The sequence below is a fragment of the Malaya genurostris genome, chromosome 3, assembly GCF_030247185.1.
Source record: "Malaya genurostris strain Urasoe2022 chromosome 3, Malgen_1.1, whole genome shotgun sequence".
In the NCBI taxonomy this organism is placed as follows: domain Eukaryota; kingdom Metazoa; phylum Arthropoda; class Insecta; order Diptera; family Culicidae; genus Malaya; species Malaya genurostris.
Window position 1 is genome coordinate 274,974,863 of NC_080572.1, and position 26,821 is coordinate 275,001,683.

General features: G+C 37.6%; 1 protein-coding gene across 5 annotated transcripts in view; it reads left to right on the forward strand.

Annotated features, from left to right (window-relative positions):
• Nucleotides 1-26,821, forward strand: part of LOC131437728 (septin-7) — a 76,656-nt gene that overhangs the window by 12,404 nt on the left and 37,431 nt on the right. For all 5 annotated transcript variants that reach the window (XR_009230817.1, XM_058607254.1, XM_058607256.1 and 2 more), the window contains exon 2: nucleotides 19,031-19,497. Coding sequence is in view for 4 of the 5 variants with exons in the window: in XM_058607254.1 (XP_058463237.1) it covers nucleotides 19,162-19,497 (336 nt within the window). In the remaining variant the exon portion in view is untranslated. The remainder of the gene's footprint in view (nucleotides 1-19,030; nucleotides 19,498-26,821) is intronic.

The window sequence follows — 26,821 nt, forward strand, 5'->3', positions numbered from 1 at the left end:
CCGGTGTAGAAATGCACCGGATTGTGACGGGAAATAATTTTACCTTCTGATCAGAATTGACCCGGACTAAATTAGGAAAATAATTTTTTAACCGATTTATGAATTTTTGGTTGGTTTGACGTAAAGTCGCCATAACTAAGTTCAGTTTTTGCAATGACTGAGTTTAAACATATATTGGAGAAGCCAAATGAATGAGAATATCAAAGAAAAGATGTATTGTTCCAGTCGCTGCCGGGCTATAGCAGCAAGTGATTATAAATATATTCTTCAACCCAGTGCTTGAGCGGAAGAATAGGTATAAAACGAGAAGACTAGTGTTTGGTGTTTGATGAACAGAGAAGACGTTTGGATATGGGATACCGGTCGTGAGGCGGCCTCGGATTTAGATCATGTTCGATGTACGCAAACCGAACCCGGTCGTGTGCCAGAGCCGTGTTTATCGCGCCAAGTAATCACCCAGAGTTTTTCTAGTTGGTGAAGTTCAGGCGAGTTTGGCGGATTTGTCTGTTTCAGTACAAAAACAACAACGTTGTTGAAAGATTCACCATCGTGGAACCAGAGAAACGGATATAGGCGCTTTTGGAAGCATTCTCAACGTTATATTTGGCCGTTGATAGTGCCGGTCTTTATGTACGGCTTGCAAAATTTACTGCACACACAGATTGCCTGCCATACCAAGTACTTCTTGGCAAATAATTCAGTCGTTTTCTGTTTCAAAATTCAGTTTAAGAATGCAGTTCCAGCATTCAATCCAAAAGAGGCATTACACCACCCAGAAGGTCTGTTTTTGCTGTTGTTGGAGGAAGGTCCTCACCACGAAGTCCAGTTCCGTCTAACTCACAAGAAGAAATTATCGACTTTAAAACCACATTTAATATTCGCCCAGTTGAACATGGGGACTGATATGAGCCTGATTACGTCGTCCGAGTGCGAAAAGGACAAGCAAGTGTGTTGATTTTTCCTCATTGTTTTCATTTGTTTATTTCTGATTACCTCACACTGTTGAAAATTTACTCATAAATTGCTGATCATATTGCTGATGGCATGAAAAAAGAATTAAGTTTTGAAAAAGCGCCCCATAGTAAAGTAAGAAAAAAGGGTTGTAAAAATACAACAATGGTATAGTTGTTTTTTGTAGATTTTATTAGTAGGAAAACTTCACATAGTTCTTTGGGAATATATCATTATTTCTAGAAAGAACCGATTTATTAAACATTAAACAGGTTGAAGGTGAAGGTGAAGGAAAGCGATAAAAAAACCCGCATATCTAGGTGTGGAATCCCACACGCAGACCATTTCCCAGGTGGGAAGTGCAGTATACTCCCAATAGGGCTTCCACCAATTCTGTTACAACTAGTTTTGGGTGGCGAAATGGTAACAGGTATTCACGGAATGCATAAGAACGCAGGTTCTAGTCCTGTCTCTGAGCGTATCTTTTTCCAAAAAGTATCATTGTCCAATATATGTTTCCACTCAGTCATTGCGAAAACAGATTTTTTTTAGGATTTTAGTACATTTCTTCAAAATAAAATTCTGTTGTACCAAAATAGGCATTCCAGCGGTCAATCCAATTTTCCAAACACTTGGAATAGGCCTCAGTTCATTCAACGAATTACTTTTTATGTCCTCGACCGAGCCATGGCGCGTTCCCTGGAATGGATATTTTGGTTTTGGAAATGGGAAAAAGTTACAGGGGGCCAAATCTGGCGAATTTCGGTGGCTGAGCGATGACTTTCGTTTCGTGTTTGGCCAAAAATTCAGTCACAATCATGCATACAATTCAGCGCTTTCGGTACGAGCTTGGCATCGATGCGTTTCATACCCAAAATATTAACCAAAATGTGCTAAGTTGACCCATGCCGAGATGCCAAGATCCTCTGCTAGCTCTCTAATGCTAACGACGATTGTCAAGCACAATTTGCTTCACCTTTTCGTTGTTATTGTCGTTAACAGAGGTGGACGGGTAAGCAGCATGAGGTAAATTTTCTACGATCTCACGGCCCTCATTGAATGCTTTACACCACTCAAATACTTGCGTTCTCAATAGAGTAAACTCACTGAAAAAACATTTCGGCAACATTTTTAATGATTCCATAGCCGAAATTCCATTAGAAACATAAAATTTCAAGCACCTACTGATTGACATATCCCGCTCAAACTTAACAGAAATGTCAAAGAGCCCGGGTCAATTTTGATCAGAAGATATTTTAAGAATCCCAAGCGCAGAAAATGATAGATCCACCATGGCCAACAATCGACATCAACTGCCAAACCTTATCACTTCGATAGCGATCAAAATGAAGTCTCTTACTACGAGCTTATTGAACCAGAGGAAGCCGTATAAACTAATCGCAACCGACAGCAAATAATTAAACCTAATTGCTCGAAAAAAACGTCCAAAATATTTTACAAGACGGGAAGCGATCAAAAACATGATTTCTGAACTTAAGTGGAAACCTTTGCCCCACCGGCCATAGTTCCCAGATTTGACCCCCTTCCGACTATCTGTTATTTTCATAGATGAAAAATTCTTACGACGTGGCATTCGTGAGTTGGTGGAAAGATGGAAATAAAGTATATTGAACCTATTACATTCAAAAAATCTTGCATTATTAACCGGCACATCTTGTATTGTTAAAAATTTAGTGAAAAAATTGGGTTTTCATGATGTTATAGACTCTAGAAATTCTCTCAATCATAGGAATCAGAATACAATAAAATGGGAAGTTTTGTACCTGCTCGGAAATACAAAGTTTTGCGTTCGGCAAATCTACTATTTACATGGGAAAGGTTAATCTTTTCTATGGTGCACCTATTTCAAGATCTATTGTTCACTCTTTTCGAAATTTTATACAACTTAAGATCGACTACATTTGTCTACAAGTGTTTTGTTTGCGCCATTTCAAGCAAACCTTCCATATTTCAACATCGCCTGTATCGGACAAATGTCTACATGAAGCAATCCAGTGGTGACAAGTGCTACTTCTGTTCACTCCTCTTAAACCCCGTAAGTCTGGGCGATATGACATTCGCTGTGACGACTTGTAACCTTCTTATCAGTGAAACTCGAAAAGGCCACCTAACTCAACCCAACCCAACCCAATATGTCGGAACGATGACGGAAAGCGCATATGAGAGGTGAAACCTGTTCGGTCAACGCTTAACTGAAAAGTGTTTCTGGTGTTCGTCTTCCCACCTATTTGAAGGCTAAATAAAAAAAATGAGTACCTTCGGGTAAAGCGACACCCGTTCCGAGAATGCAATCTTTAGATTGTCAATCAGTTTGGAATGTTGAGTAAACCGGAAGAAGGCCAAAAAGCAAACACGGCTCAGCTTTCGACTATAGCCCGAGGGAAAAGTAGAAACTGCCGGTCAAAAGCGCAAGGTTCTGTAATGTCACTTCGTCAACTGGGCTGTCCATGTTTGGCATATTCAAATAGCTCCGAACAAAGCCAGACCGTCTCGTTCGGCTTAGATTTCCTGCAAGCAACGGTCAATGGTACAATTTCTCCTGTGTGTGTCAAGCTGCTCCTATGGAACCCGGGGAACCATAATCTTTTTTTTAAAGTTTCGTTTCGTTTATGTTACACCTTTTCCCCAATCTTACCGCTTCACGTTCCACCCACGGCATCGAATGTTTCTCTTTTGTGTCGAGAGCGGCAATTTCTTTCATTCATAAGCCATCGGCTCCCCGAACGCCCGTCTCGGTCTTGCCGGGCTGGTACTTCGAGCAGGATACGAACGGTTCTGTATGTGGCCCAAACTGGAGAAATTTCCGCCCCGGCTTACAATGCTCGCGGTGCATGAATGTTTAATTCCCGGTCAGAAGGAAGGGTTTCATATGGAATCGGAACTGATCTGCCGAGCGCGCTTTCGTTCTCGAAAACTGTAATAAAAACAATGTGAACTGTTATTGTGTGTGCTCTTGTTAGTTTTTGGTTTTTGGTTCTATTCCACCCTAGCCCAACTGGGTAAATATGTGGAACACTCGGAATAGTGTTCCAGGTTGTTTGTTTGGGGTTTTTTTTATCTTATGATAACGATTATTGAAGCATCTCACTTGGGTGGTTTCAGTGTTTCTCAAAAGAAATTTAAGAAAGGGACACGCCCTTTTTCGTTAGTTGTCATTGAAAATTTCGTCAACAAAGCAAATACTATTCACCCATGTTTTGATTGAGTTATGAGATGAACAAAACTTCTATATTCCCAGAAAGTTACCATCTAAACAGACCTCTTTAATTCAGTTTCAATATATTTACCACAAATCATAAAATAATAATACTGACATGAATGTGCCTTTAATGATGTTCGCCACATTGTTGCATTTCTGTTGATGTTTAGACAGACAGTGCCCGACTATTCCAAGATATGTTTCAATTATATTTTCCCTCTGTCGTTGCTTGCTTTTCCGGAAAGTCGATCGGTGCTCTGGTGCTCGAAAAATAAACGACTCCCGAACGGAATTCTGTAACAAAATAAGAGCACAATGTGTTTTTATCACGAAACGTTAAAATATCAAAAATTTTGATTTGATATTGAAAAATAATTTTTTGTCGTAGACCTTTTTTTACTATGCTCACTTAGGAGCTTTTTTTAAATTTCACAACACGATTTTTTAAATTTCACATTCGATTTTTACAAACTAAGATGCAAATAAAAGGCCTTTAAAAGTCCCCAAAAAGTTGATCCAGATCTAGAGTATTTTTTCACAAGCGATGGCGAAACGAGGTGCACATTGTTATAAAACTTACTGCTAAACTCATCTAGTTGGCAGACCTTGTTAGTTAGTGGATATATAAATCTACTTTGGGACTACTAGTCCCCGGTTTCCGCTTCCGAAAGCAATGGTAATACTGAAAAAAGCACCAAAATGGGAACTCACTTCAATTTCTCAGCAACGGCTAATCCGATTTTCACAAATCATGATTCAAATTAAAGCTCTCATTATCTTAAAAGGCACTGTGCAATTTCATCCAAATCCTACCGGTTCCGAAATTATAGGGCGTGAGTGTCAAAACTTTCAAACTGTCATGCAAAATAATGCAAAACTGGTACGTGCTGGTACGCAAGAAGAAAACACCACTGCCTAGCACACAGCGTGCTTTGTTCAAATTTGTATAGCGTGTTTAGGTTGCCACATTTAAATATATATTAACTTGACATAACTGTTTCAAATTGAGAAGGTTATGGTAGTTTATACCCAAAGAAAGTTTTTGATTTTATTCAAGTTTGAAAAAAAATTGACAATCTTCTAGTGATGATTTTGAAAATATAAATAATATCAGAAAGGCATCACTACACTACTAGGTGGATTGAAAATGATTTTTTATATAATTTCACTTCTGCATATTTTTTGACTATCGGAAAAAAATATCAAAAATTTTTTCGGTTTTAACGAAATAAAAACTTTCTTGAAACATTCTGCATCATCTCGGGTACTCTTGGTTCGTCAACTTCAGCGACCGTTTTATTTCACCATTTCATCATCTACCATCCCGAGTCACTTTTCCCGTTTTTCCAATATTACTCGATCAAGCGAAATCGAGGACAATTTTATGGGTGGCGGTTTTTTTCCGGAAGAATGCTTTTCTATTATCACGATACCATTTCGGTGTCTCAACTGTAGTGGCAACTGGCCAAAACTTGAATGATAAACTGTAGAGTTCGTTTTTTTCTATCAGGAACTTTTTCCAGTGAAATTTCAAGTCCATAGACTTATTTGTAACAAAAAACCTGAGTTTTTGACCGTCACTGCAAATCGCCTGTCAAGTTAGAAATTTTCTAACGATACTTACACTTATGAACAAAAAACGGATTTGTATCTTGTGAGAGTATCGCCTCCAGCTGAGGTTACATCCTAACAAAGCTATTCCCTCTGAAATAGGAGAATTTCCCGAACAATCTGAAATTATTTTAATGATCGTGCCAAATTTCAACTGCGTACCTTTCATACAGCCGTTAAAAAATAATCAACTAGAAATGATATGATTACGACCCCAAAAGGCAGGAGCTTCACTTAAACTGTATTGTCGTTTCATGGATAAATTCATTTCAACTTGCTTCTTGTGAAATCGCAGATACTCATGTCAGCCTAAGACAGAAACATTCTTGGTATAGAGTAATTATGGATCAATCCGCGTTTACCAAAGTTGGATTCTTTGGGTCAAATATTAATGTGAAAGGTTAGGTAAAAATTATGCGGAATTTCGAAATATTAAAGACGTTTGTTTTCAACCTTGTTTGGTTTTTACCTTCGAAATCATGTCTTAACCAATATGCGTGTTTTAAATAATGGTGTCTTTTTTTTGAAACATATTATTTATGTGTTTAAAGAGTGGCACCTGAGCCAATTTGTTCTGATATGAATGCCTTACATTTTTCGCCTTCAAGCCCAAGAACGAAAAAGACTATTTTTTATTTTCTCGCCCGAACAGCACATTCCGGTGAGAGTGCTAAGTATCGTTCGAAACTAGTATAAACTGGATGGTATCAAGCCTGGTTTATAAGGCGGATGAGACCAAATTTTCCGTTCACTATCAACATTGTTGAAACCAACAAATGAGATCTCGTTCCTTGTCTCGTATTGTGATTTCGTATTTTTCTTTCAATGGCGACTGCAATCGAATTGGTTGGGTTTGATACGATGGTCATTCGATGGTTTGATCCTGAAACAAGACGAGACAGCTGGCTTCTTACTCTTATTTTTTTTTGCTTTCCATGGGCCCTGCTGAATTATTATTGATAGTTGACTGTATGTGACTAGCGACACTGGCAGTGTAGCCAATTTGTTTTATATATTAATGCATGTTATTTACATGTCATAATTAAAATGGTAACACTTGTCATGTTAACAAAAATTTGTATTTTGCCTCAAAATAGCATTTAGGTTGAATTTATTAACGGCGAACATCTTTTAGATCAGCCAAGAAAACCAGTAGTCACTGGGGGTAAGATCTGGACTATACCGGTGGATGAGGACGCAATTCGAATTATGATTGGTTCGCTGTTGCACTGTTTTTTCTTCGGCATATAAGACGTTCAAACGATCTAACAACGCTATGTAGTATTCACTATTGATTGTTTCTCCTGTCTCAAAATAATCGATGAAGACCATGTTCATCCCAAAATACTGAAACCATAACCATCCATCCAGCTAACTGTTGTACCTTTGGGCGCTTCGGACGTGACTTACCGGTTGCAATCCACTCAGATAATGAAGCGATGGATCCGTGATTCATCCATTGTCAGATATCGGAATAAAAAATCTGATTTATTACTTGTAAACATGACCAAACACTGCTCTAAATCATCAACATGATGTTGTTTCCGATCGGATGTGAATAAACACTGCACTAATTTTGAAAAGAGCTTTCTCATGGTCAAATGTTCATGCATAATTGTAAACACACTGCCTTCTGAAAATCTTTCCGGTTTTAGTTATCTCACACAATTTTTGTTCACGATTAGATATACCTAATTTGTGATTTTTTTTTTGTTTTCTGAACTAACCACATCAATTGGAGGACATTAACCATCATCGGTGTCTGTACGATCTCGTTTAAATGCAGCACAACAATAACAAATGATTCTTTTAGGGGACGGGTATAGCGTGATGGGTAAGTCGATGCCCTTTCACGCAGCCCACCTGGGTTCGATTCCCAACCCCGCACATAGGGTCAGAAAATTTTTCTGGCCCGAAGAGGCGAATGACCTTAAGGTTAAGACCTCTATAATCGAAACAAAGAAAAAACAAAGAAGAAATGATTCTTTTCAATGGAGCAGAGTATGGATAACACTCATAAAGCCACTGCTGAGCTTCTACAATATTTTTTTCATTAAAAAGCAACAATAAATCAACACGCGAAATTGTTTTAAAAACAAAAGTAGCTAGACTTAAATGACTATCCCCTTTTTTTTTGACTAATCAAGATGTCATAAAATTTCACACATAATCCACATGATGATGATCTCATAGTCTCACAGGTTCCATTTTCATTCTATCCGGATCTAACGTCCGATTCATGAATTTGAACCAGTCATTCAAAGTGATGATGCAAAAAAAACGGAAGGGAAAATAATTTTTTGACGGTGGACTACGTCTGTTTTACTATGCTCACTTGGGTGCATTTTCAAAATTTCACAACACGAAAGTGTAACGAAATTATTCCAGATCTGATTTCTTAATAACTTTTTCCCTGTTTGAGTATCAGGTGTGCAACTTTGCTTCCGCCGTTTTCCGATAGGTGGCTCTGTACCGGCTGAGGCTGGTCAAAATACATAGATGATAATGCCTTTAAAGTGAGTGTGTACAGTGCCTAACGAATTGTCATCGCCGTTTCAGTGACAGTTGTTCTTGTTTTCGTATTATTCACGCTCGAAAATGTCTGTTTATGTGCCCAATTCTCGCCATTTGCGGGAAGTTTTACTTTTCTGTTACAATTTAAAAAAAATGCAGCTGAAGCGCATCGAATGTTCTCAGAAACTTTCGGTGATGCTGCTCTGAGTAAAAGAACGTGTCGGGAGTGGTTTCAACGTTTGAAAAATGGTGATTTCGATGTAGAAGACAAACATGGTGGTGGAAGAGAAAAAACCTTCAAAGATGAACAACTAGAAGCTTTGCTTGATGAAGATTCGTGCCAAACCCAAGAAGAGCTTGCCGAATCGTTGGGAGTGAGTCAGAAAGCCATTTCAAAACGTCTCAAGGCCCTGGGTATGATTCAGAAAGAAGAAAACTGGGTGCCGTACGAGTTGAAACCGAGGGACATTGAGCGCCGTCTATTTGTATGTGAGCAACTGCTTCAAAGACAAAATCGTAAGGGGTTTTTACATCGAATCGTAACCGATGGTTCGATACGATAATCCTAAACGCAGAAAATCATGGGGAAAGCCCGGGCATGCTACTTCGTTGAAGGCAAAACCGAATATTCACGGCGCTATGGTGTTGATTTGTATTTTGGTGGGATCAGCTCGGTGTGATTAACTACGTGCTCTTAAAACCGGGTGAAACCATCACAGGAGATCGCTACCGAACGCAACTGATGCGCCTTAGTCGCGCGCTAAAAGAAAAGCGGCCACAATATCAAGAGCGACATGACAAAGTCATCCTTCAACACGACAATGCTCGGCCTTACGTCGCAAAAGTGGTCGAAAAGTACCCGGAAACGATGAAATAGGAAGTGTTGCCCCACCCGCCGTATTCCCCAGATATCGCCCCTTCTGACTTCCACCTATTCAGTTCGATGGCACACGGCCTGGCAGATCATCATTTTCAATTCTTCGAAGAGTTGGAAAAATGGATTGCTTCATGGATAGCGTCAAAAAGGACTCCTTTTTTCGAGTCGCGATCCAAAAATTTCCGGAAAGATGGGAGAAAGTTGTCGCTATCGACGGACAATACTTTGAATAATACATCTGTAAGCACTTTTTCGCAATGAAGCTTTTAACTTTGGAAAAAAACGGCGGAAGCAAAGTTGTACACCTGATATTTTTTCTAATTCTTTCACGAAACGAACGGTGTAAGATTGTTATTAATACCACGTTTATGACGTAAACATTGTTCAAATAGTGAAAAAATAGATACAAACTCAAAACATCAAAAGTAACCGAATCTATAAATAGACTATGATAATCCATAAACGAAGACGCATCGAGTGCGCAGGCCTCTATCTACGTCAAGACAATGGAACTACACCAGGCATTATTCAACTGGTGCTTCAGTCAATGGCGAATATGAGGTTCCATTCCTCAAGCCTAAACGCAGAAAAATCAGCTTCTGGTCGTTTGCATTGGAGAAAATGAAAACGAAAAGTGGACAATGATGGGGAACATTATACAAAATCAGCCGTTCTAATGTCTCTAAATGTTATCTAGAGATTACTGCTTTGCAAATCAAAGATAAAAATCATCAGTTTAGGGCAAATATAGAATAATTTGATTAGCATTGTACTATTTTTGCTATGTGAATTCGCACCAAACGAGTGCAAATTAGGCTAGCATTTGGCTGCTCAGCGTTCGAGCAAATGTTAGAAAAATGTTTGATATCGTAGAGAATTCCACAATTTGTCCCTTCTGAAAGCCGGAAATTAATCCCGTACAGCATTTCGATAGCCACGAAAGGCCCCCAAAAGTAGTGTAAAGAACTTATTTAGAAAACTGTCTTAAACTGCCCTTCTAATTCGTAGAATATAGCAAAGCAATCTTCCGAAACCGAATGGTTCTTTTCAGGACTACAAAATCGATAACGGTATCAAATCAGTTAATATTTATACACATCTCGAATGCGTCAATCTTGCTGTTATGTCTCTGACATTACCTTCTCCAAGGTTTTTTTTTTTTAACTAAAACTCTTTTTTACCGAAGCTAAAAATTGTTTTACAATGAAATAATTGAAAAGGCCAAATAAGATATAGTTTTGATCTACCTTTTAACAATTTTCGATCCGTCTTTAATTTTTCAGTTGGAAAGACGTTTTCATAAAGTTTTTCACATTTTTTTAAATTATAGCTATGTTATACATTTCTGATCGGGCTCCAACGAAACAAGCTCAGAAGCAGCATCAGCAGCAGAATCTCTGTCATCATCGTCATTATCTCGATGCTTCAGTGTGAACAAATCGTTCTATTGTTTGAATTACGTTACATTTTCTCGTCCAGCCAAGCTCACTTCCATCCTCCCAGCCGTGCCTCTTTTAGGGCTTTCTCCTGGGGACTTGTTTAGCTCTTTGATCAAGAGTAGCGAGACTCCTATCAAGCATGTAGTATCAAGTAAGTGCGCACCAGCCACGAGCAATGTTTTATGTATGCATCTCATAGTGCACACAGTGCTCCGAATGCATCTTGCATTCATTATCATCCGTTTTGCCTTTGGTTCACTCTTTCCGATCGTTCCGACTTTGCTTCGTCTCGAATCTTTCTTGGAATGAGCATTTAGAATGAATGGTGGCGCTTGATGTGTGGGACCTCCTTTAGAATCGTTGACCTTCAGCCGGAGGGAGTTTTAAATGAGTTTTTTTCTCTTTTCCGGAACACACAATCCCGCAGAGTGCATCCGAGTTTGATTGATTTCTTGGCTTTTGTCCGTACCGCTTCATTTCGGGTAACGGCAAGCTCCAGCTGGTTTCGAAACCATGCGAGAAATTGTAAGTTCTCGTTGGCCATCCTATTTCGAAACATCACCATGGACCATGTGGTAATGGTAACCGAACCGAACCGAACCGGCCAGAGCGTGTTAAAACAATAGCAACAATAAAAATAATACCAACTCGCGTGAAGAAAATCAACCGATGAAGGAAAGAACACAGCCGATATCAATTTTCGATGGAAACTCGTAATGAGTTTGTGAGTAAACAACGAAATGTACGCATTAGGCGGTATTCATAACGATTTGTGTTGGGTGGCACGAGGATTTGGGTCATGATTGAATGCATCCGTCGGTTCACTTTCAGTGACAAAGCCCCTTACTGCAAATAGTTATGCTACAAATCCTAAATATGATAACGAAATAAACTACTACTAAAAATTGTTGTTCGAAAATGTTAGTTTTAAGTTTTTCTTTCAAGATCCAACGGAAACGATCCATATAAAAAGTTTAGCAAACTACAATCTGAAATCGAAGCCGAGTGCCCCGTTCGTTTCAAACGCATCGGGGTTTTTTTCTTTATCTCTCTCTGATACGCAACACCTGTTTATGTATAAGAGAACTATGTGCTGCATTAGAGAGATCGTAACTGATTTGAGGGGATCAATTATTTCTTCGTAGCGTGTTTGATCCGACAACGCCCTGAGCTATCGATATCGGGCTTTGAATGATACGGGAAAAGTGGAGAGCACAGTTTTATCGTAGCGGTTTTCGGTTTTGCCAAAATGAAATTTGGACGAAAGATTCGTAATGTTGGGAAACGTAGAATACAACTAAGAAAGTTTGTAATGCTTGTCGGCAGGCTGGGTGCACTAAAGAGATATCCATATTTTGAAGAGGTAAATGAACTCACAGTGTTTTGAGAGCAGTTTTTGATGGTGATAAACGAACTTCTAGGATCAGTTTTCTCAACTGCCGTTGAGCGAAAAATAAATCAGAAACATCATTTAATTTAGTACACTTTTCTCATAAAAAGTATTTTTATCGCACAAATTAATCTAGTCGTAGCGGAGAAAACTGCTTCTGCGTTCTTTTAATATTGTCTGTTTCCCTAGCTAGTTTTACATTTCGTCTGCGACTCATCAGTGCGTTAGCAGTTCATATTGAACTCCCTTTTACGTTTTGTCAATTTATTTAAATTTTAAGACATATTGAACATTTTGGGTTTTTGGTTTGTACAAAAAACATATATTCAATTTCGAATCCTTTACGTTTCGAGTTATCATTGCTTAAATCAGTTCAAATTGAACTGCCATATCCACTTAGCAGTTTACTTTAAGCCGCTAAGTAGACGCAAATAGTGAAAGCTTTGCGTCTGCCAAGCGGTTTCAATTAAATTGCTTTAAGCACTGATAATCGAAATTAAATATGTGCTTTTTGCGCAAACCTTCAAACCCCTAAATTGTCACATTCTGCGTCGACCAATAGTCAGCCGTCACTCGTTTACGCCTGAGATGTCAGAATGGTAATTGCAGTTCGGAGCAAAATCCGAAAAGTATTACAAAAATAATGCAAACCTTGCGTCTGCTTAGTGGTTTAAATTGAACTGCAAGGTGGACATGGTAGTTCAAATTGAGCTGCTTCAAGTGCTGCTGTGCCGAAACGTTAAGGAATCGAAATTGGATATATGTTTTTTGTACAAACCAAAAAACCCCAAATGTTCAATATATCTTAGGATTGAACTGATGTGTCGAATATTAAACGTAAAAGAAGTTAAAATGATTATGTTCACTTAACACAAACTTAAGAATTGTAGTAAGGGGTTCAATATAAACTGCTAATGCACTGAAGAGTCGAAAACGAAATATTATACAAGTTAGGAATACAGCCAATAATTAAAAAAAAAACGCAGAAACAGTTTTCTCCGCTACCGCTAGATTATTTGCGGGAAATAAAAACAATTTCATGAGAAAAATGTTCTAAATTGAATGATGCTTCTGATTTTATTTCCTGCACAAAGGCAGTGGAGAAAACTGATCAAAACGTGAAAACAATAAGATATATTATTTTCGTTAATTTTGATTTCGGCGTTGGGTTACAACCTCGGATGCATCCCTCGTTAGGCTGCATTTTATTTTGAGATAATAAGTTCCTGCTATTGAAACATCAGTTCCTGCTATTGAAACAGAGTTGCCAATGTTCCAGGTTGATCTGGCATTTTCCAAACCAAATCTTTTGCCAGATTTAGTAGATTTCACCACATTTTCAATTTTTTTGCTTATGAAATGCCAAATTTCTCAGTTTTATTTGTATAAACTCGGAACAAATGGTTCAAAATCGTTAAAAAAATAGAAAACAACGAAAATAAGTATTTGTAAAGACATGGCGCTACAGTATGAATTACAAAGATTCGTTCAAGTAGAGTCAAACTTTACGTCTGTGTGAGGCTTCCAGTTGCTATGCACGAGTTCATAATTTACTAACGAGTGAAAGACGAGATGTTTTGAAACAAATGGAACTTATTATTGTTAACATAGATGATGCCAGATTTTGCCAGAATTTTTCTTACGAAATAGCCGGATTTTATTTTTTAGCACTTGGCACATAACCGTTTTTTATTTTTATTATACCGGTTTCACCTAATGGCACGATGCCACTTCCTGCCAAAGCAGTGTTCTTATTTCGTGGGAACAGAGGAAGGAAGGCTTCTGTGGGCATTCTTCTTCATATATTTGGCCGTTGATAATGCCGGTCGTTATGAACGACTCCCGGGTTGGCGGTTCAATACATAGGGCGCTGATCTTACAAATCAGTCGTCGTATGTTCGAGCCCCGACCTGGAAGGATTCGTAGTGTCAGTAGAATCGTTGCACTAGCCATGCAATGATTCTGTACACTAAGAACCGGCGGCGAAGTCTATTGAAACAAAAGGTCAAATTCCGCTACAGGAATGTAATACCAAGGCTTTGCTATGAACGACTTGCTGAATTTACCGCACCCTCATATCGCCTGCCACAACACGTATTTTTTAGCAAATTATTCGACTGTATTGTTCCGAAATTTCTCCGGAGCATTCAGTCGATTCCCAACTTTTTCACGATCCTCCTTTGGATCTGTGGAAGCTATTTTGATAATAACCTGTCAGATTGTAACGAAATTTGGCACCTGTAAACATCATACTCTAAGCTAGTTTTATCCAGAATTTTATTATTAGTAATCATATTCAGTTTCGCAATACTGGATCTGGACTCGGGAACTGAATTTTGAATTGGGTTCTGGAACAACATTCTAAAATTGAATTTCGTAACTGAATTCAGATGCTGGATTCTTGTTCAGCTGAATTCTGAACTTAATTTCAGGTTCAAGGTAAGTTAATTTCAAGGTGATTTCTTGGCCAGATTTTGGAACTGAATAAAGTTTCTTAATTCATATTCAGAATTTGTATCCAGAATTCTGATTACGAAACTCAAATTCAGAATTTTGAACAAATTTTAAGATATGAATTTTAGGCTTGGATTCTGGAACTAAATGTTATATCTAATCTCCGAAGCTGAATTTTGGAACAGACTTCTGAAGCAGAATTGAATTTCTGAATTCAGTTTTACAATTGAATTCCTAAATTCAGTTTCAGATTTCAGGTTCAGAAATCAAAATCTGCATGCCGGAATTAAATTTTGAGCTTGGGTTCTGAAACTGGGATGCATCGGTAATTCTTGAACGGCGTGTGGATTATCTTTGCTCCAAATACGGTAATTTTGCTTGTTGACGTACCCATTCAACCAAAATTGCGCTTGATTTTGAATATTTCCACGATATGGAAGCGTTGTTCTGGAGTTAACCATGATTGTTTGCCAAACAATACTGAGTAGAGACATCACTTTACACTGTCAAAACAGTAAAGTAATCCCTATTGAAATTGAAGTTTACCTCCGCTGAGTATGTGAACATACAAAAAAACTATAACATTTGTTCAGTGTTATTTGTGTGGTAGAATATATTCATCGTCAATAATTCGTACTTTAGTATAGAGGCACAGCTACAATTCAGGAAACGAAACAGTAGAAGTTGCAAATTAATCAACTAAAACGAACGATTATTGATATTCGAAAGTGTGAAAGAAACATGTCAGCTTTATTCATATTCACGACCTCCGGCTATGTCTGTGACATTACCCACCCACCTTTTTTTAAAGAGGGGAGGTACTCTATAAAAAATCGGAGCCTCGGTTCCAAAGTCGGTTTTCACACAGTGATAACATAACCTTTCCTATATGAGAAAAGCCTAAATGGGTTGAAAAATTAAAAAAAAAGTTCTAAACTCGCTTAGTTATGTCTATTTCTAGGAAGCGTCTTTTTGAAGAGTTTTGCGGTAAACACTTTCCAAGGCGAACCGCTTAACTGAAATAAAAAAGTCAGCAAATTATTGAATAGAATTCTTTATGGGCATGAACTTAGCGAGGCACCTTTTGCCGATGATAACACAAATAGGTGAATAATTTGTTGCTAATTAGTTACGGTAATTTTGAATTTGTTGCTCAATTTTTTTTTTTTTTGATAACTTTGCTAAGTTCATATGAAGTTAACAAAGCCCCCCTTCCAAATATGCTTCAAAACAAATCGAAGCCCAGTGTATAATTTGTTGCAGATTTGTTGCTAATTAGTTACGGTAACTTTGAATTTGTTGCTCAATTTTTTTTTAAATACTTTAAATCATATAAACTTAAGTTAGCGAAGCCCCCCTTCCAAATATGCCTCAAAACAAATCGAAGCCCAGTGAATAATTTGTTGCTAATTAGTTACGGTTATTTTGAGTTTGTTGCTCATTATTTTATTTTTTTTTGAGTACTTTGCTTAGTTCATATGAAGTTAGCAAAGCCCTCCTTCCAAATATGCTTCAAAACAAATCGAAGTTCAGTGAATAATTTGATACTGATTTGTTGCTAATTAGTTACGGTAATTTTGAATTTGTGTTAAATCATATAAACTTAAGTTAGCGAAGTGCCCCTTCCAAATATGCTTCAAAACAAATCGAAGCCCAGTGGATAATTTGTTGCTAATTAGTTACGGTTATTTTGAGTTTGTTGCTCATTTTTTTTTATCTTTTTGAGTACTTTGTAAAGTTTATATGAGGTTAGCGAAGCCCTCCTTCCAAATATGCTTCTAAACAAATCGAAGTCCAGTGAATAATTTGATGCTGATTTGTTGCTAATTAGTTACGGTTATTTTGAATTTGTTGCTCAATTTTTTTTATACTTTAAATCATATAAACTTAAGTTAGCGAAGCCCCCCTTCCAAATATGCTTCGAAACAAATCGAAGCCCAGTAAATAATTTGTTGCTAATTAGTTACGGTTGTTTTGAGTTTGTTGCTCAATTTGTTTTTATTTTTCTGAGTACTTTGTTAAGTTTATATGAAGTCTGCGAAGCCCTCCTTTCAAATATGCTTCAAAACAAATCGAAGTCCAGTGAATAATTTGATGCTGATTTGTTGCTAATTAGTTACGGTTACTTTGAATTTGTTGCTCATTTTTTTTGAGTATTTTGCTTCGTTCAAATGAAGTTAGCGAAGCCCCCCTTCCAAATTGCTTCAAAACAAATCGAAACCCAGTGAATAATTTGTTGCTTAATTTGTTGGTTTTTTCTGTAAAAAAATTTTGTTGCTTGGGGTAGGGTCTAAATGATGAAAAAAATCATTATTTTTGAGAATTTTTTCAGAATAATCGTGCAACAAAATAAATTCAAATGTTTTGCATGATAAAAAGCATCATTCGAACAACATTTTGTAATTTTTTGTGGAAAATAATTGAGAAATGAGTCGGTGAAGAGGTATTTTAGAGAATGCTTCCTAAAAATCATGATTTGCGGTGTCCACTGTATCTCAGCGCAGACTAATCAGAAGTGAACAAATCAAAGCAGTATAGATATAGTAGAAGTTTTTCTAAACCCTAACGTTTCTGTTTGATTTGTTTAAAATTTTCGATGGTTGTTCGAAGTGAAAACTACGATTTTTCACGAAAAAAACCGCCATTTTGAAGCTGTAAGACCACCCCAAAGTAACAAACAACAAAAAGGAAAACGTTGGGGTCTGGTTTTTTTATATGTAGAAAGTGTGTGCAAAATTTGAAAAAAAAATTGTGCAGTAGTTTTTGAATGACGATGGCCACGGACTTTCAAAACCAGCTTTCGAGAAAAACGAATTTAAAGTTTTTTGTCTACGAAATCAATGGAAACAATTTATTACTCAAGGGAACCCGTAGGGTCTAACATTTTCAAAAAATCATATTTTTTTCTTTTATAATTTTCAAGAATGTTTTGTCGAGTTTTGAAGTCAATCGAAGTAGGAATCTTGGGCCTTCGCAGAATGAGATAGCCATAGATAAAGGACTATAACTTCCAGAGTTCCGTTCCAATAGGCATGAAAATCTTACAGAATATTCTTAGAATGTTTTACTATAAGTGAATATAAAAAAAACAATGATTTCTCAATAGTGTTAGACCCTACCCGCCCCTTAATTGGTATTTCATTTTTCGGCCATGTTATCACGAATCGACTCGAAACATTTGACTTGAAAATATCTCCGTAGATTTCAATCGTATCAATAGGTAAAGTCATACCGCTGGAACTTTTATGCCTTCTGTGCATTGGATCAAAATGTGAGATACGCTTGTTTTTTGAGTTTTCGCTTCACTGAAACTCACACATTCCACCTGTTTCTACACGAACTTTGCTGTTATTTTTTGCTCATGAGCAGCTAAGATATTGACATGAATTACAGTGCATTCCATCATTAGTAACCCGCGTAATCAATAAAACATCACTCGGCTATTAAGAGAATTACCTTATTGGTGATATCAGACCCGAGGCTGTTTATTATCAAATACAAACTGTGGTTTGTACAAATCTTAATATTGAGTTTCTTATCAGCATTAGAAAAAAAGTCAAGGTACTAATTTTCGATGCGGATCTTGACCTTCTGTTTTACCTACAGATTTTACAGCCAATTCGTAAGTGTACAGAACATTTGCATGACTAGTTCTATGATCTTACTGACCCTAAGAGAATCATTCCAGGTCGAAGCTTGAATATACGACTGCTAACTTATGAAAGCAGGACCTTATGCTTTAAACCACCGAAGCAGGCTGACTTTCTTATCATCATAGGTTGTCCAAAAATGCTACGAAACTCTAACCTACTTGTTACTTTAGTATACATTCTTTCCACCTGTATTGGTTCTAGCAAACGGTCGGTCGGTCGGTCGGTCAACACGCGCGCGCATTTCAAAGGATTGGTCAGGCTCAATTGAATCTGCTTCGCAATACCCCATAACGACTTCATTTCAGAGTGTGTTTTTTTTTGCTACAGCTTCGCTACCACCCCACTACGGGGAGAGGGCCTTCCGAATGCATTCCGCAGTCAAGTGTTGGAACAGAATAATTTGTTTCAATTATAATCATCGGTACGCCTGCCGCCAGTGCAGTTGTGCTTATATGAGCTCATCATTGGCTCGGCTTGGCTTGTTGGCGTGCGTGCGTGCGTGCGTGCGTGCCTTGAGAGTGTGTGTGCCACGAATTTCTAACGCAACTAATCGAGAGTAGAAGTGATTGACGGAACGCGTGTAGCATCGCCGCCGATTGAGCCGAGATCAATCATTGTCTTGTTGTGCTGGAATTCCAATCGGGTCAATTCCACTCGATTTGATAAGCGACGAGCGGAAGCTGCGAATGGTTTATGAGTGTGTGTGTGTGTGTGTGCGACTGATTTGCATTCCCATGAGGACGACCATTAGACGATTTTTCATGGAACGAGATCAGTGGGAAATCGATACACGTACCGAACATTATTTGCGTCGTTTTGTTCGTTGCACTGCACTTTCGTTGTGAAGATCGTCGGCAGAGAAGCTTCTGCGTGTGTGTGTGATTAATGCCAATAATTAGTGTGCAATTATCATATTTCCAGCTGCAGGCGCATAGCTAGCCGGATAGATTTCCCTCGTGTGATAGCAAGCAATAGATAGAGAATTACGTAAAATAAAAGTGAGTGTGCTTGTGAAAAACAAAGTGTTCGCCAGGAAACAGGATTATGAAAATATGAGTGCATCGACGCCGACACAGCCGTCCGGGCCGCCAGTTCCTCCGGTGAAGCCAATTCTATCGTCACCCGGTGCCTACATGGCCAACTTTCAGTCGAGCCCGCTCAATTCGTCGTCGGGAAACGGGACCCCGTTGACACCGGGATCGGTCGGTACCAGCCCGGCAGCGCCCATCACCGCCGGGATCCACAGTAGCAACAAAACGCACGAGAAGCCAACGATAGCGGCCCGGCCGATTCCACCTCCAACGTTGCCAAAATATTCGTCCTCGTTCAACAAGATCGACCGCGATCGGAACGAGTTCACCAAGATCGACAAGGCGGAACGGGAGAAGGTTTGATAGCAAACATTTAATCTAGTTGTTCATATTTTTGTTTGTTTGTTTGTTTGCGTATTGCTTTGCTGGGTTGAAAAGATCGTTCTGATGTGCGTGAGCTATGGCAGCACTCTTTCAGTTGCTTGAGCAAAATTAAAGCGAAAAACAACAACAAATTTCACTCATAATACACTTTTAAATTTACTCAAAATATTTTAGTTCGTCAATTTTTATGTACTTTTAGAATAGACTGAGGATGAACTCAATATCCTCAATCATTTTTTTTAATAATCAACCCCGATCATTTCTCCTTCGATTGTGACCCTTAGTCAACTTGGGTTAAATTATACGGTGTTACTCGAGGTTTAGTTTCGAAACCGAGGCCGTCCACCTGAGATACCAATTACGTGGTGTGTGGTAATTCACAAGAGCGAGAAATACACCACACTTATTAGTTTCCTTTTCATTCGTATAGTCAACAGTCCATCCAAACTGTTGGTATCAATTCTGTCTGCATGTCAAAGCAAAAATGGAGAGATAAGGAAAACATCATTTTTAGAAGTAAAAACTCTGCATGAAGTCCGTTAAAAAATGTATTTGAATGGGACATTTTTACAAATAATACAGTTTTCCCCTTGATATCGACGGAAAAGTATCGGATCTTGATATAAGATATCGATTTCTAGGCCATAAAAACCTTCTAATCAGAATTGACCCGGACTGAACAAAAAAACATTTTTTATATTTTAATACATTTTAGTACAATCTAATTTACCATACACTTGCCATAGGCCCTCGGCCGTGATGGTCTTCCGTTCTTTCAGCGAATTACTTTTTATGTTGTCGATGCGTTCCTCGAGCCATGATATTTTACTTTTGGAAATAGGAAAAAGTCACCGGGGGCCAAATCTGGCGCTTACGGTGCCAGAGCATGGTGATTTTAGTTTCGTGTTTTGTACAAAAGTTCAGTCACAATCATGAAAAATAATTCAGTTCTTTCGGTACGAGCTTTGCATCGACGCACGGAATAGAAATCCGTTACTGCTGTCATGATTAGAAAATCATGAAACCAATCATTCTAGCTTCCCATGAAACCATGAGCAATAACTCTTCTCCCATGAAAATTAATCATGGTTCGAAAATGCGTTTCTTTAGGAATGTATTTCTTTCACAGCTCGTAACTCCAAATTTCTTCCCGGATATCACTTTCAACTCTATTCCTCAAGTGATGTGATAGACTGCTTAATAGATAAATGGTAAGGTAAAAAGCAGACATTGAAAAGCAATTATTACACACTTGATGTGACCGTTGCTGCTAAATTAATATTCCGAGAGCTAGCGTAAACCAAACGATAAATTCGATTGTGAATTTGGAACACCATCTAACGCGAAAATCAGAACAAAAACTTTTGTTCAACCACTTTGATTAATTTGTTTCATAGATATAATAGCATAAGCTGTCCCGGGTTGGCGGTTCAATGCATAGGACGCTGGTCTTACAAGCCAGTTGTCGTATGTTCGAGCCCCGACCTGGAAGGATTCTTAGTGTCAGTAGGATCCATAGTACTAGCCATGCAATGATTCTGTACACTAAGAATCGGCTGCGAAGTCTGTTGAAACAGAAAGGTCAAATTCCACAAAAGGAATGTAATGCCAAGACTTTGCTTTGTATTGATTCACCTAATAATTTTGAATAAGGCGATTTTGCAAACGATGTTATGAAAACATATAAGACATGTAGTTTCTTTTTAAGAGGTTTGATTCAGACGTGTGTTTTTCATGCAATTCGCTTAAGTGTTCAAATTCTGAAACACAAAATCAAAACGGGTGCATTGAACGCAAGTAAACACATTATTTTAGGTTTTGCTATTCAAATGTACATCATTTGAGACATTAGGTAAAATCGCGTACAAAATACGTTTATCACACCATTCCATTTAATTCATATTTGAAATCCTCATATTTCAAGACATTACGCCTGAATTTATGTTGCATCGTAGCAGAAACACGCCTGAAGTTATACCCAAAAACGTCAGTGCGTTACATCTAAATTTCAGCGAAATCAATCCAAATGGTCATGATCCGAGAAGTTTTAATCATGGTGTGTTATCATAACATGAAAATATATTATTTTCCTCAAATCATGACTCGTTTTGCTCATTTCTAGTATCGGAATTTTGCCCGTGCGCATTTCATACCCAAAACATTAACCAAAATGTGCTAAGCCGATCCATACTGAGATGCCAAGATTCTCTGCTAGCTCACCAATGCTAACATGACGATTTTCAAACACAATTTCCTTGGTTTTACCAACCTAGGAAAAAAAGTTTACCGATTGGGTTTTCGCGCGTGGTTGAAATGGACCAGTCCGGGCCAATTTTGATTTTGAAGGTAGTGTACGGACTCAAATTGCATTATTCGAAAATTGACGGCAAAATTCACGCATTTAACCGAACATCTTCAAACTTTCAGGGAATACAATCAAAGATTTTATTTCACTTATTCCATGTTCGTTTTATTCAATTTCAATACCATAAACGAAATGAACGAACCTTCCTCTGAACATTACTTAACATTTGGACCATATCTCCCTCCAAATCTACTCACATCTTCCTCCAAATCTACTTCCTTAGGTTTCCTAGTAGCCTGTTCCATGCTGACCCAGTAATTTTCAATTGGTCACAGTTCCGGTGCCTTTGGGGGATTGAAGTCCTTCGGCACGAAATTAACTTTATTAGTCTTGTACCTCTTCAAAACAGCTTCGAAAATGGCACGAGGCTAAATTCGGCCAAACATGTAGGGCCATTGTGTGGCCTTGGAAGTGGAAGCAGACGCTTTTAGAGGCATTCCCGCTGATCGTTCTGGTTGTCACAAACGTTAGTGCTCCACTTTCCAAATGAGCAACTCACTTGCCTGCCAATTCATGAATTCTTCGGCAAACTTTGACATCTTCTGCTTTCTAAGGTTTTTTTGGTATATCAAACTTATGATAGGCAGTGAAAAACAGGAGTCCCGGAATCTGCCGAAAATCTACTTTCGTGTACGCCTTGTCTTCCATAATGAGACAATGCGTTTCATCTTGGACTCATCATTGCAGAGCAGTTCAAATTGAACTGCTTAATGCTAAACTCGGTAGTTCAATTTGAACCGCTAAGCAGACGTAAAGTTTCTCCAATTTGCAGAACACTTTTTATTTTGCAAACGGAGTTCAATGTCGTTACTGACGTGCCGAACCAAATAGCATTTTCGAATTTTTTCTGGTCTTTGCAGGTTTGGTCATTTAGGGGTCACATAAAAAACGGTTTTGTGCCCTTCTATAGTTGCCTCGTATTGGTCGGCATAGCTCTAAATATTTCTTACCATTTCTCTAATAATATTTTGATTTTCGATCGGATTAAGATCGGGCGGCTGTGTGTGTCAATTAATCACACGAAAGTTATTTTCTTGAAACCAAGCTTTCGCTCGTCCATTGAAATATTTTGGATCAATGTCATGTTGATGCATGTCTAGGGCATGTCCTAGTCTGAAAAAGACAACGTAATATTCTGGTAACTGTCTGACAAACTGATGCTCGTCAGCTGAGTCAAATAATACCTCTTTGCTCTCAACATTTTTCAACTGGCCAATTGATAAGAGATTTTGAGTAATTTGCACGATCACGCATTTATCGTGATGTGAGTACAAGTACTTCTCGTGTGAAATTCGGCTTCAATCATTTATTTCCTGTATGTTGGCGAGACATTCCAAACGTTTACTATGTTTCTGCGTAGTAATACTAGAATGTTGTTTTGCGATCAAACGATTAGTTTGGGTAAATGTCACTCGACTACTATGAATTATAAAATTTGCTATTAGAAAAGTCAATTTTTTTTGTATTTTTCGATAAGCTTTAGTTCTAGAGATCGGCCAATATATATGACAATATGATTATTATGCTTTGAACAACTCATCTTCCTGGATCAGTACAAAATGTATATATTTCTTGACTGTGAAGCATTAGCCAGTGCACCATAACCATGTCGGTCCGGGTTCAAACTCCTGGTTCAGAATCCAATATTCAGTTTCAGTTCCAGAATTAGGATTCGAAATCCAGATCCCAAATTCAGTTCCAGAATACAGGCTCGATATTTGCTTTCAATTCCAGAATTCAGATTCGGGAAACTATGGTTCAGAATTCAATATCAAATTTAGTTCTAAAAAGTTCCAGTTCCCAAATTCAGTTTCAGAATTAAGATCCAGCTCTAGAGTTCTGATTCAGGAACAAGTTCCAGAATACCAATGCAATACCAACATTCTGGAGTTGGAACTAACTAATAGAAATGGTATTGAATTATGAACCATAACTCTGAACAGAGATTCTGGAATTGAAATTCAGGTAGAACGAAGTTCAGATCCGAAACATAGTTCCAGGATTCATGTTTGTAGCTTCGTACTAGCATTCACTTCTAGAAGGCAAAACTTGGATTCTGAAACTGAATTCTGGGATTGAAATTCTGTTTGAGAACAAAGTCCGGGTTTGGAATTCACTTCCAGAATTCAGTTCCAAAATCCAGTTCTACACAGAAAGAAATTCATTACCGTTGTCTTTATCTCAAAATCATGAAGCCATTCATTTTATCTTTTCACATTCATTACAATTATTTATGATTCCATGATCAATATCTCTTCTCCCATGAAAATACGTTACTTACGGAATGTATTTCATCCGAAATTCATATTTCTAATTCTCTTCCTGAATATCACGTTGAACTTTCTGAATCAAGTTATTATGCGATGAATTGTGTTGTAAATTAATCGATAGGTGAAAAGAAAACATAGTAATTCAGGCACTAGTTGAAATGTTTACTTGATTTTGTGGAATTATAAATAGAAATTAAGTTTTTATTCACCGACGTACAAAGAATTGTCATAAGAAAAGATCACGAACTGTCTAAACCTGGTAACGCCTTGCAATTAAGGAGTGTATCGAAAATAAACTATCCACAAATTTTTTTTTCGAATTATGATAAAAAACGATATTTTATTCAAACTAAAAATTGATCCTTTATTGTACGAGGTTAAGCTTGAGCATAATGAAAACCGGAAATTTAAGTTATTCCTCCGCGAATTTTTGAACTTTTGATCGAACGCTCTTCATCAAGTTCCGAACAAGTTTTGCATCGCATGTTTTGGATGCTCGAGGCCAAATTTTTTTGAGCTCCTGCATGTTCCCAGCTGCCTTACCTGTCTTCTTGAAGACCCTCTTCACGATTGTCCAGTAACGTTCGATGGGTCGAAGCTGAGGGCAATTTGGCGGATTGATATTTTTCTCAACGAAATTTACGATGCATTTATAGTTCCGGTAGTGTAAAAAATGGTTGACTTCAAACCACATGAACATATAGCTTGCCATACCAGTACCTTTCGGCTGAATTTATCCACTTGAATCGACCTGTCCAAATCGCTCACATCCTCCCCAACGACGACAGTAAAGTATTGTGGACCTGGAAGGGTTTTTGAGTCCTCCTTTTCATAAGTCTCATCGTCCATCAAAACACATGATGCTGCTAGCTTCTTCTTCACAGTTGTCCGAAACAAGAAATTAGCGTGACAAAAATATTTTCACTATTAAATATTAGTTTTTTGTAGTTGGTGTCTTCACAAAAGTTGTTTGTAATCAATTAGCGCTCCTTTTGATGAAAAATGTTACTAGGGTGGTCCTTATTTAGATTGAAATCTGAAATCTAACTTTCCTTATTGAAATCAAAAATGATTTTGTTGTACAATAAAGTTATAGGAAATTTTATTTTGAGCAACTTTGCTGAAAAAAGCATCTCTCTAGCTTTTCATTTGATCGAGTTACATCAATTTTCCCGAGTAAAAGTAGGGTGGCTCTTAAAAACATTGTATAACTCTTAAACGCCTTAACGTATCAACATACTTTCTTCAGCAAAATCATTGTATCAAATTAGTTCTACAAGTGTTCCACACATTGTCCTTTCGAGAAATGAAACACACAGAAACTACAGCCGAAAATACATTGGAGAACATTTTTAAATAATTTATTACAAAAAAAACTACTTCAATTGAGTTTGAGCAACTGAGGATTAGAGATACTGTGTAATATGGTTATTCCGAACTAGTTGGCCATGATAAATCAATGAACAGAAATTTTCATGATCTCGACAACCATTCCAACAAGCTGGTGCAAGTTAGTAAAATGCGAATATTTTTATCCACGTCGTGCCGAGACGCCTATGACACTGGCCCTTCTTTCTCACCCACTTGTGTACCGAATAGCCTGTAAAAACCGGAAAACAATGCGTTTTGGTTCGAATAAATACATTCTACTCATTTTAACAAACTAATGATTTTCTTGAGTTTCAGGAAGTGCTTTGACTTACAGAAGATCTATTTTCGGCTGTAGTTTTTGTGTGTGTCATTTCTCGAAAGGACAATGTATGGAACACTTGTAGAACTAATTTGATACTATTATTTTGCTGAAGGAAGTATATTGATACGTCAAACCGTTTAAGAGTTATGCAATGTTCTTGAGATTTTTGAAGGTATTTTTAAGACTAATTTGAATCATTTAAAGAAATAACGCCCTTCCAATTTTCTCTTAAATTTTTATTTATATTATGACCTTTCAGGAACCACATAGGATACATTTTCATCGATCTGGCATCTAATGAATATTGATATTTGAAGCTTAACTAGTTTTTGATGAAAAAATAATCATAACTTTTTATTGGTAGCCCATATGAAAAAGCTTGGTTAAGCAAAATTATGCGCAATAATTAGTACAACAACTCTTCTGAAGAAAACTTTACCGTAGAACGTTTCACAAAAAAGTTAGAATAAAAAAAGTGATTTTTCAGAAGCCACCCTACTTTTACTCGGGATAATTGATGTAACTCGATCAAATGAAAAGCTAGAGAGATGCTTTTTTCAGCAAAGTTGCTCAAAATAAAATTGCCTACAACTTTATTGTACAACAAAATCATTTTTGAGTTCGATAAGGAAAGTTAGATTTCTGATTTCAATCTAAATGGGGCCACCCTAGTAACATTTGATAACTAGGGCCACCCTAGTAACTATTTGATTACAAACAACTTTTGTGAAGACACCAACTACAAAAAACTAATGTTTAATAGTGAAACTATTTTTGTCACGCTAATTTCCCGTTTCGGACCATAGTGCAATGTGTCCAGAACCTTAATTTTCACTTCCTTTTCAATACACGACAAAACGCAGATATTCAACCGCACAAACAAGTAAACAAACGAAAGCTGACAGCCAAACGTACGTGAGCATAAATAACCATCACAAATACATGCGTACAACACAAATGTATGTGAAT